The 12,535-nt window shown below is 40.9% G+C and overlaps 1 protein-coding gene across 5 annotated transcripts in view; it reads right to left on the bottom strand.

Moving 5' to 3' along the window:
* The window catches only part of NELL1 (neural EGFL like 1), a 321,378-nt gene that overhangs the window by 82,081 nt on the left and 226,762 nt on the right, over positions 1-12,535 (bottom strand). For all 5 annotated transcript variants that reach the window (XR_013930834.1, XM_080405208.1, XM_080405205.1 and 2 more), the window contains exon 15: positions 10,502-10,597. Coding sequence is in view for 4 of the 5 variants with exons in the window: in XM_080405208.1 (XP_080261334.1) it covers positions 10,502-10,597 (96 nt within the window). In the remaining variant the exon portion in view is untranslated. The remainder of the gene's footprint in view (positions 1-10,501; positions 10,598-12,535) is intronic.

The raw sequence follows: 12,535 nt of genomic DNA, 5'->3' as shown, positions 1-12,535 counted from the left end.
TCTAAATGTCAGCCCAATAAAAGCAAAGGTGGCTATTGCTTTTGTGGTGATGAATTTCTATCAACATGGGAAAAGATCTCGCTGGTTGCACTTTGGGGGTTTTTCCTGTTGCATTAGTTCCACCAGCTTAAAGCATTCTTCTCGTACCATAATTTTTCAGAAAAAAAAATCTTAAATTAAAAATGAAAAAATGTAGGAAAACTGATGTGTTGTCAGATTTAAATACACAATAAACTCTACAACATCAGCCATGTTTTGCTCTATTCCTTTCACTCTTCACATTATTTCTCAAATTGTTTGCTGATGCAAGTTCTGATGACTGAGGCATGCTTTCTCTCATTACACCTCGATTAACTTCAATGAGATCACTCACAAAGTATGCCCCCATTTACTGTACTAAACTTCAGCAGAAACATGGCTCTAGAGAGTAAAATTCTCACTTGCACTTATTTTCTAATGGAACTGAATTCTCTGCCCAGTTTGAATGGGATCTTGCTCCTAGATTAGCTAGTTAGATTTGTACCATAGATCAAGGAGTTAAAAATGGCATATTTATCATCGGTAACTGCAACTAACACAGCTTGTTCCACATAAAACCCCCACTCTAAATGCTCTTTTATTTCACTAGAGCCATTTGTTTTTCATTTCACTTTATTCAATTGCACCAGATTGTAAGGCTTCCACTCAGGTGAAATTCCCACTGAGGCAGAGAACTTCTGTCTTAAAAAAAACCTCTCTGCACCTGCTCTACACATCTCAGAGTTTTATTTCTAGGTTATCAGCAAATTTAAACATTCATGGTTAGTACTCCACTCCAGAGCAGGCTATTAATAAGAAAAAGTAAGGTGGCAAAGAGCTTATTAAACACAGTAATGTCCCCTAAATACTGCCTGTAGTAGGACAGACTGAGGCAGTTTTTATTTAATATTTAGTTAGTCCACTACCATTCTCCTTAGAATTAATATGTTTTTCATGGTCGTAGGCATCTGCCTGGAAGAACCAAAAAAGGGGGTCAGAATGTCCTGACAAACTAGGTTATAAAATTAGCGTTACTGGTTACTGCACTGCATTCAAAGCAGACTACTTGGGGTTTTTTAATTAACCACAGTAAAATGAGACATGGTTTGTAGTTAGTTCATCATGAAGTAGGTACTTTAAAGCAACTGTCTTTTCTGTACAGCTCACATCACAAAAAATGTTCCATAAACAGAAACTTCTCAGTTGCAAAATGGAAAATCCATTAATGTATTAATGTATCTTTTTGCTCAAACATAAGTATTTGCTCCCATTTTTGAGTTCTTTGGGGTTCTTTGTTTTCCTAAACGTATTCGACAGTGATTCTGCCACTTGAAACAAATTTAAATCTCATTGCCTGGGTCCTAAGAACCCAAGAGGACACTGCAGCAGATAGGACCGCACAGAAGGTGTGGGAGATGCCCCTGGTGATGAACCAATGAACGCGAAGTCAGGGACTGAGCACTTCACGGAAGGGCCAAAGCAACAGCTCGAGCAAGGCTTTTGCACAAAATCTGGCTCTGTAGGCTGTGGGCTGTAGCTCAGAGGGAACATGGGGCTTTTGCATTCAGAGCTTCAGAGTTTACTACTGCTTAGTTTACCTGTCTCTTTCTAAACATGATGTTCCTCTTGTAGGACATAATTAGAGCTTACGGATGACTGAACATTTAACACTCTGTGTGTATCAGCAGCCAAAACAAACAAAGAAAACAGGAACAAACAAACCAACCTCTCCCCCAGTGATTTCCAGGTGCTAAGTGGAGGGCAAAGCAAGGCCCCAGCACACTTTGCTCTCACAAAAGACAGGCACCTCCTTTTTGCTCATGAATACTGCCCTCACCCCTGCGCTGCGCTCTGCAGCTTCCAGGTACGTGATGGAAACAAACCAGACTAACATCCCTCTGTTTGCATACCTACATCCAACGTAGGGAAATGCACCTTATCCTTCTGACCTGCATCCCTCTACCACCAAAAGGCAAGTTCTCCATCACAAAGGTTAAGTCACTGCGTGACAGTGCCCAGGTGGTGTAAAGGCATAGGAGCCTTGTCTTTGCTGGCACGCTCACGAAGGACCAGGGCGTGCAGCAAGCACAGCCCCAGGGAAACACGACGAGTCTGGCTTTACTTACCTCTTCACTTTGTGCTTGAAGTTACTCCGAACCAGACAATGGCTAGTGTCACGGAAATGGGCAGACATGGGGGCTCACAGAATACGTTCAGGGGAAGGATGCTTGCAGAGATGCTCAAACTGGTACCACTCACATAAACAATCACCTAAACAATGCTCTTAGACTCATACATTTTCTTGAAGTTCACAGAGTTTATGCAGCCTTGTTCTGTGAAGGGCCTTTTGAAAATCCAACTTGGCTCTGGCAGAGGGTGTCTCTCATGTGGAACCTGACTGACCCAACCACTGTATTCCGATGCACTAAGGAGCCATTTTGATTTAAAACGGTTCTATGAAAGCTATGCTTATTAGTCCTCACCACATCAAAAAGTCTATTTGTAACATATATTCAGTTGGATCACCCCATACTGCTACAAGGACCGCTCATCTCTAATTTTAAGATGATTGCTAACAGCTCTTTAGGAGATTGAACACAGGTTACTATCCAACACTTTGGCAGGGTACCTGAATCTAAAAGAGATGGTATAATTTTACTTGGAGTTTCTCCTTCTGTTAATTGCTTCTTTATCTCCAGAGGTCCAGGGGAGCTATCAACCTCATCCTAAGACTCCTGCTCTTTACCTTCATTTCCAAAGCACTTACTGTCATTTTCTTTTTAGATTTTTTCATTGCCTGCTTTTCAGCAAAACAGAAAAAGTGAAGGAGTCAAAACTATTGCTCTGTAATAAAAGGAAGACACAAAGCCAATGACTTCATGAAACCAGATTAGTTCATTTCTTTAAATATCCCAAGTATTTTCAATTCACTACTGGGGTAACTAAAGAATAATAGAACATAGCAGCTATTTCTGTAAGCTTTATGGTAAGTTCTATAGTGGGTCCTCACAAGATATTAAATCCAAGAACATCCGGAACAGGAACCAGAACACAAAGAAAGATGGCATGCCAGGACACCATCTAAAGGTATTTTTCTTAATGTTTAAGGCAAGGGAATAAAGATTTTAGAATCAGTTTGGATCTTACACGCACTATGAAGTTTGATCAACTGAAATTACCTCCTGATTACATTGGTTTGCATGAATCCAAATGCAAATTAGAAGTCAACTGACTATATCATGTTTTTCTTTTGTCTAAATAAAACCACATCCTTAAGTAATACCTGACGTGTCCTGCTGGCATATAGACACTGGTCAGGGTGAGGTCGGGGAATCTGAGTGGAGAAATGGAGAAATTCAAACTGTAGGAACCCAGAGTAGCAAGCATAAGCAATATAGTACTGCCCAATTTCTAAGTGCAAGCTTTGGGGACCAAAGGCAGGGAAAGACTGACACAGTTTCTGTGACTTAAAAAAAAATACTCTAATTCAGAACACTATAAGGAGATATTTTATCAGGTGGTGGACTGACCCTGGCTGGACACCAGGTACCCACCAAAACTGCTCTATCACCCTCCTCCTCAGCTGGACAGGAGAAAGAAAATTTAACAGAAGGTTCATGGGTCAGGATAAGGAGGGAGATCACAAATTACTGTCACAGGCAAACCAGACTCTAATCATGGAAATTAGTTCCATTTATTACTAATCAAATCAGAGTAGGGTAATGAGAAATTAAAACTAAATCTTATAGCATCTTCCCTCCATCCCTCCTTTCTTCCAGGGTTCACCTTCACTCCTGATTTCCTCTTCCCTCCTCGCTCAGAGCAGTGCAGGAGGATGGGGAAAGGGGGTTAGGGTCAGCTCATCACACACTGTCTCTGCCACTCCTTCCCCTTCAGGGGAGGGCTCCTCACACTCTCCCTGCTCCAGCCCGGGGTCCCTCCCACGGGAGACAATCCTCTACACACTCCTCCGGCGTGAGCCCTTCCCCCGGCCGCAGCCCCTCACCCCCTGCCCCGGCGTGGGTCCCCCCCGGTGGGTGCCGTCCTTCAGGCCCAGCCTGCTCCGGCGTGGGCCCCCCCGGGTCACGCGTCCTGCCAGCGACCCTGCCCCAGCCTGGGCTGCCCGGGGGGTCACAGCCCCCGTCGGGCACCCCCTGCCCCGGCGTGGGGCCCTCCCCGGGCTGCAGGTGGGGCTCTGCCCCCCCGATACCCTCCGTGGGCTGGGGGCACAGCCTGCCCCGCCGGGGGCTTCCCATGGGCTGCCGGGAACCTCTGCTGGGCGCCTGGAGCCCTCCTGCTCCTGCTGCACCGGCCTGGGGGCGGCGGGGGAGTTGCTCTCACACGGTCCCCTCCTCTCTCTCACTGGCACAGATCTTTTAGATTTGTTTTTCCCCTACTTAACACGCTATCCCATAGGTGCTACCACTTTCGCTGATGGGCTCGGCCTTGGCCAGTGGTGGGTCCATCTCTGAGCCGGCTGGCATCGGCTCTGTCGGACATGGGGGCAGCTTCTGGCACCTTCTCACAGAAGCCACCCCTGTAGCCCTCCCGCTACCAAAACCTTGCCACACAAACGCAATATATATGACCACAAATCATATAAATAATAAAACATTAGTGTGTTAGAACCATTTGCTATCTGGAATGTCAAGATATCATCTCAGCTAATATGAAAGATTAATATAGCAGATATTCCTTTCATTACAAACAAACAAAAATACATAGACTCAGACACCTGAACACAAGAAATAAATAATAAAGCAACATAAAAATATCCCTTGGAAAAAAAAAAACACAACACCACCAAAAAAACCCACACTGCAAGCACAGTGTCTTCTTAGTATTTTTCCTGGCTTCTAAAACTGAACTTTTACAGTGTATGAGGCAGTGTAAGCACTACAAAAGCGAGCCCAGTTTCCTTATGCTATGGTCAGCTTGGGGGATGAATGGTGTTCTTGGTCTGGGAAATTTCACTTTTCTCTGGCTTGGCAGTATGAGATAGAACATCTTTTTTCTTCCACTGGGAGTTACTTGTTGATTTGCAGACAGATGTCCCCTTGATCCTCAGAGACAAACGTAACCAGATTTTTCTAGTAGATATTCTTTGATCTATTCCCTGATATCTTTACAAATGACAGCTTTGTTTCTTCTATCACATTAAGATGTCACCCCTTGCCATTTTGCAATAAGTACCGCTGGGGCAAAGGCTGTAAACAGCTTGGCAGCAAATGGAGCAGGGTAACCTCAGCCACCTGGCGCACCTGCCTTCCCTGGATCTGTCACACCCTCAGGAGTGTCATATCAACCACAACCACTGTTTTCTGTAATAAGCTAAGCATCATTCACTTCACCCCTCTTATCTTACACTATACTGGCTTTGCTTCACCTTGAAATGAGAGGCTTTAGAAAGAATCTCGTGCAAAGCCTTGTGCCCACAACTGCACAGCTGGTTCATTTCCCAAAATAAACCTTGCTTCCTATTTTATAAAAGATCTTAGATAGAGAAAGGTAGGGAGTTTTGACATTTAGCTTAGCATACTCACTGAAAAATCTTTCTCCACTTTGCTTCGGTTTTTATTCGCTTATTTTTTTAAACCAGGTTCCTCAACTGAAATGTCTTTGATAGCTACACACCTAAAGATTTATCCAGCTCAGGAATCAAAGAAATAGCACACAAATACAATTCTCACTTTTTCTTTTTCTTTTTCTTTTTTTTTTTTTTCCCTGTCTCTAGGGCCCAAAGCAATGCAGACTGTAGAGAGTTTTACCCAAAGGACTACAGAAGACAATATACTCCAGAAGAAGCAATTTAAGAGATGAGTACACAAAGAAGCATGCAGCTTCTTGGACAACAACTCCAGATGCTGCCAACTACTATGAAACAAAGCAGCTAAAGACTCCCTCATTTTCATGACATACATATGACTTATCCAACTTCACGATATAAGCACATTTTGCTATACACCTGTGAAATCCAAGATTGCACTGAAAAATCCATATATAACACTGCAAATGTTGATTTTATTATTTTTTTTCCCCACTTGCAATATAATTATTGGGATTCAAAGCGCATTTCTCAGCCACTGCACATACTGAAAAATGACGTCTCACCCCAACATCAGACAATCCTTTGTATGTACAGTCCAAAACTACACAAAAACATAACCCCAGTAATTATCACATTGTCATATTTTGCTGCCGTGTCTTACCCTTGCTTCTGACTGTTTACAATCAGCAAGTAATTTGACAGCACTCTATCATTCTGTGAGAAAATGCTCTCCAGCGTTTTACAAAGACCATAAATACACATGTAGCTACCACAAAAATATTTACCCCTCTGAGCTCCAGCCTACACAACTCCCTTCTAATCTACCAGTGACACACTGCCCATTCATTGCGTACCGGCTCAGCAGCTGTCATGAGCCCAGGGAGCAAAGATATGGCGCAATTGTTTTGAATCTCTTTTCGAGGCGAGGGCCCACCCCATCAAAAGCCCTCCTGCATCTTTTGGAAAAAATATTGCACTTTCCTTGACTTGCCCCTAGTTGGGAACGCACTGCTTCAAACCTTGCTGCCTTGTCCTGCTTATTGCCCAGAGTAATCATTTTACAGACAGATACCGTAGCTAACTGCCCTAGCTGAAACTTCTGCCACCACTGGTCACCATCCCACAGCTGTAGAGAGGTTGGTATGTATTTCTTAGGCCCACGCAGGGGAGACTACCTCATGTAGGTAGATATTCGAGGAATGCCTGCAGCTTCTAGGCACTCAATCATCCATTTATTCCTGCCTTTGATATCACAGATTGTCCTGCCTAACTCATCCTCACCACTTCATCAGTGGCAGTAGTGAGTAATATTCCACAAACACAGAATAAAGGCGAACCCTGTCTACAAAACCAATGTTAAAACCTCACTGACCTGTGGCTCATCCATGGAGATAGAAAAGCAGCTCAAAGAATGATGGGATTATTCTTTTTTTAATATTGCAAAAACAGGAGATGGAGAAAACATCACTGGACAGAAAATTAGAGCATTGGAGCCCATGCTGCCAACAACTCTTGCAGAGTACTGTGTTTGCATTCCTCTCTGCACACCAAAATGTCTCTCAGAAGCCTTTAACAGGGATCCCTGTCAAGGGTGCACCTGGGCTTAAGCCAACAGTGTTACATACAGTTAAGGATGTGTATCTCCAGCTCAGCCACCAGGCACGTACATGCTGGAACATTACAGCAACATCAGCAAAAATTCTAAGGTAAAAACTTTCTAGCACAGGTATCACAACTGCATTAAATATGATCACAAATGGTAATGATCACAGAGATCATTGATTTTAGCTCTGGCCGGCTAAACACAAAACAAACAAACAAAAAAATTGATTGGAAGATAGAAGCAGATCCTAAACAGAAAATGACAAAAATTCTCTAAGAAGCATCAAGCAATTACTTAAAGAAACAGCATTATTATAAAGAATGGATGGAAGGAGGAATTTCTTGACAGTATCTCTGGATATCAATTTGCAGTTCACCTTCAAAAAGAAAAGGAAGCCCCACAACTGTTATGATGATCCCTCATTTCAGGCAAAGCAACTGGCAAGAGGTAATTCTTCTTAGCAGCGTGTTGAATTATGTATTCATACATAAGCCTTAAATGTGTATTTTAATTTCACCTGAGTAAATTACCAACATAAATCCTACCCTTCTCAAATACCTCTGAATTTTTAATTAACCTAATATCATCATTTCAACCAGGCAGTCAGAAACGATGAGTAACATGATTCATATTCAGAAGTAAACACACCTGCGTTTCAACAACATTTCTAATTACTGGTTTGTTTTATCCCTTACATGATGCTGAAGCCAGTTTGGGTCATACTGGTTCTAGCTGGTGACGAGTCCTTTCAGCTCACAAATAACACAGAAGGAGTTGCCCTGTTGATGGTTTGAAGGACGTTTTTAAATGCACTGTGGCAAACAGAATACATAACCAAAACACATAATTTTACTTCTGACATGCATCAGTTCACCATGAGCTTCCAGCAGACAAAGGTCTACCAGGTACATTTAAGCTCTGATTTAAATTCATTTCCCACCCTTTCACTGTCTTCAGTCCATGTCATAATGATTGAAGGAGTGCTACCATATGTTAAATATAACAAAGTGCTTATTTCTAACATTACAGACAACAGGGGGTAAAAATATATATATATCTATCAGACAAACGTGATTTTTGAATACTTTAAATATCCTTTAAGAGACTATAAGGGAAGTCTTTACTGAACTGCCTCCTTTTCCCCGACAGCGCTACATCTTCAAGGAGCAAGCCGGTAAGCAAAGGGGAGCCTGCTTTGAAGGTGGTTCATCACCTTTCTAGTCCAAGCATTTAGTTTTTCCAGGACATGCACCTTTACAAGGCTGAAGCTGTTCCCACCGATATCTGATATGCACTTAGCCACTGAAACATGCATATGACATAAGATATATCTGCTGAAGTTTTCAAACTCTCTAACACAACTAAAATGTGACAACTTCTCATATACAAAGTCCTGTTCATTCTCAAACCAGTTTGCACATCAGATTTCTCAGTTACCATCGTTAGTTTCACTTGTAGCCACTGGTAAATCCCACACGTCTTCAAAAAAAAATAAAAAATAAACCTCCTTCTGGTTCAAATCGTATAGATTTTACACACAGGAGCTAGTTCCCTCTGACATCTACCTCTAAATTTCTTGATATAATGAGAGTACCATGCCTGCCATGTTTCCTTTACTCTGTGTGCTAACTCATATTTTAAATCAAAACAATATAAAAGACATGAAAAACGTAGGAGTCAACAACAGTTATGGCATCCATTTATCAATTTTAAACCATCGCTTCAGAAGTTTAAAAACTCTGTGTTCTAGTTATGAAAGTCCCTTTACAGCTCTAAGAAAAAAAGAGCGTTGTAAGATTCTTGGGTGAAAGAAACAGAGGCAGCCGAGCTGAAAGCTGACCTAAAGACCCTGGCTGCCTGGGTAGGCTGGGCACCTCGGGCAGTGCAGGTACTGGTGCTGCGGTACCTTATTTTCACACCCCTGGCATCCTGCATCCCTCTGATTAATAGACATTTTAGAAAGGAATGAGCAAATTCTACATGGGACAGGGTAACTAGCAGGAAGGATTGGAGGCTGGGGAGCTGTGCTAGGTGGGGCTCTGAGGCAGAAACTACTTGTATTACTTCCTCATGTATATTGCCAGTACTTACTCCTGAACATCAGGAGGCTTGGGAGCTTTTGTCTATTTAGAACAAATAACCCAAAGGCTATAGGCAAAAAAGATAAAGTACTCAAATGTATTCAAGACGATATGAAAATATTAACGTCCTAGTTCATTCTTAAATAATTAGAAACAATGCTGACAACTGGAAACTGTGGGATTTTAGTATGCAGTGATTTGAGTCCATCCATAAAAAGCTTTCACCGTTTTCAGAAGCTACTCAAAGGAGATTTGTTGCCAACTGGGCTTAAGTTACTTCGTATTATAATAGAAAAGCAATGTATAAAACAGATACTGCTACACACAAATTACTGAATAACCTCTGGGAAACAAGAGGCTCCAGTGATTTAACTTATCCTTTAACAGTTATTTCTTGGTTTTCCTTTTTTTTTCCCCCTCATGCTTAAAAAAAACAAAACCGAAAAAACTTCATCAATCATAACCTCATACATACTCGATAGTGCAACCTGCATTAACAATCCACTTTATTTCTGCCAGTAAAGGCAAGTGAAAAATATCTATTAACAAACACGCAATGCAAAAAAACCTCTATCATTGAATTAAGTGAAATACAACCTCAATAAATGCCAACCAAAATAAAATCCCAGATCTGCTGTACAAAGAATCTAGTTAAGAGTCCTACATGAAATTCTTTAAGATGCCTTCCTTCTCATTTAAGGTAGACAACGAACCAGATCTTTATGAAACAAACAGAAGGTGGGCCTGTGAGGCTGTCAGAAGCAAATCTTGAAAAAAATCTAGGAAAAGGCACAATCCCACTGTCACTAGTGAATAGGCTATGGTTCTATGACAATCGGTGGCCTCAGTGACTTAGAAACAAATCAAACCTTAAGGATTCAATAACTTTAAGTGAAAAGCAAGCATCCAAATTCCAGTCTAATCTGCACAATATATTCAGAAGCAGCAGAAAGTAACCTTGAGCTTGCACCACAGGAAATAGGTGGAGTAATTTTTTTTCATTTGCCATCCCTTCTAATTAACTAAAAGCGTTCACTGGAAGCAAAAGCAGATTCACCCCTGAATGTCTAAAACTTTCCATGTTTAATTTAAGACTAGCTTTCAGTTAGGAAAAGGCAGCTATGGAACACAGATCTTCAATGAAGAGAAAATATCAAGCAGAATGAATGAATGGTAAGTAATTATTTCTTAATTCAGCATATCATATTTCTCATTATGAAAGAAGGCGGCATGTTTCAAAAAGAGCTTTACCTTTCTCACAGTGACTTCCTGTGAATCCAGAAGGGCAGACACATTTGTTAGGGGCTACACAAGTTCCACCATATCTGCACCCTTCTTCACAGAACGCTGAAAAAGAAAAGGTATAGGTGGGTACCACTTAATTTGTTTTAATTTTAGCACACATTTGCAAGATACTAAGAAAAACATCTAAATTCTAGGCAATTAACAGAATTCGACTTATTAAAATTCAAACCCAAAGAGAAGTAACTCACTTAACATGAGGAGAAACCTCAGATTACACCGTAGGCAAACCACCTCACCAATAAAAGATTAATAACCATCTGGAAAAATAAGAGTGGGGGGAAAAATAGATCGTACAATTTTAATGGGGCTGATCTTTCAGTTATACCCAATATGAATATTACAATGCTCTGGTGAACCGCAGAAACCATTCTGGTTAGATGGTGTTAACTACTTTGTTTCTCACTTCTATCAAATACACTTTATTAAAAAACTTTATTAAGTACCTGTAAACCCATACCATTTTCCAGGGGTTTTTTCTTTATTTATTTTTAAGCTTAAAGTACATTTTGTGGAATCAAAAAATGAAACAGGATGAGGGTCATGATTGAAAACAGAGGAGAAGGGCTCAACCACAAGATAATGCCTCTTGCTGAGGTGTGATTCCTGACAGAGCAAAACACAAGTACTTTAGAAGTGTATTTGCACAATAATTAGGATTGGAAACAACTGATGGGTCTCATATCTTTTCTTGCAAGCACTGTGTGGTGTTTCTTTCACTTACAGCAGGTTTAGCAGGAAGTCCACTAACTGCAAGAAGTATGCTTGCAATTTAATCTTTTGGGGTTTTGGTTGGTTGGGTTTTTTTTCTGTGTGTATGTGTGTACAAGCAGCCAAACTGAGGTAAGAAGAGGAAAGTAAACGACAAGCATCAGGGCACAATCTCTTTGGCACTGTTAACTCAAGCAAGACCTTTGCTAAGACTAAGAGCAGATCCTATCCACAACATACTCCCCACCCTCTCCTAGATATTTATTGAACTTCACAAATTACTCAGTGGGTTTGACTGCACTTATGAGGGAACTTACAATTAATATTTAAACAGCAGCTCTCTGCATCTAAGCTAATAACAGAATTGCAAAGTGTTTCCTGCAAGCTAAAATCACAGATGGAGTGTTGGCAAAGAGACGTTACAAATGCTGTGAAAAGGCTTAAAGTGCTAGATAACAGAAGAAATGTTTAAGATTTATTTTCCAACGCACTAAAAAGAAAAATAAAGTGAATAAAGTACTAGGCATTAAAAAGAATGTTTTGCAATTGTTAACCACTTAGAGGCAAAAAAGCACATAATCATATCTCTCGACTGAATTGATAGATGGATCTGCCTTACTCTAAACATATAATTCATGGCATGCCATACTGTTTTATGGAGGACAACACAGAGAGAAGAACGCTAAAGTTGTTTAGAGAAGATGGTAGTAGAACATCATAAGCTCTCCCGTGACTGGCACAAGGCAGCGGTGTGGAGAAAGCATGATTCGCGCCCAGTAATTCTGCCTGCCCACCAGTGCATGCACCCTATATGGGAATCTTCTGAAATATCTCTATTTTGAAACCAGTCAATTTCTACTGTATGGGGAAAAGAGAAATATAGTTTAAGAGCAGCATTCTGTGATTTTTTGCATATAAATATTTGCAGAAAAGTATAACTGTGAAGAAAGTTGAAAGCACTAGTATGAAATACACAGCTGGAAAATATATGAAAACCACGACGAGACTCAAAAGATTCCCTCTGGAGCTCTTGAAAGCATGTTTGCTCTTTCCTAGTCTCAGCATTCTCAGAGAAGGTGCAAGTTAAATTGTTCATCTACATTTTTTCTGGTTTGAAATTGAGAGTAAGCAGAGAATTTCATGAGGTAGTAATACATTTCTGCATGACATCCAAAGAACTAGAATTTGCAGCAAAGCAGATATAAAGGGCAAAAAAAGGAAAATACTGGCAAAAAAGCAAATAGTTCATCCACAATATATGCCACATCGCAC

Source organism: Falco punctatus (assembly GCF_963210335.1).
Source record: "Falco punctatus genome assembly, chromosome: 10".
Taxonomy (NCBI): Eukaryota; Metazoa; Chordata; class Aves; order Falconiformes; family Falconidae; genus Falco; species Falco punctatus.
Note: the sequence above shows the minus strand (reverse complement) of the source record. Positions and strands in the feature narration are given on the sequence as shown.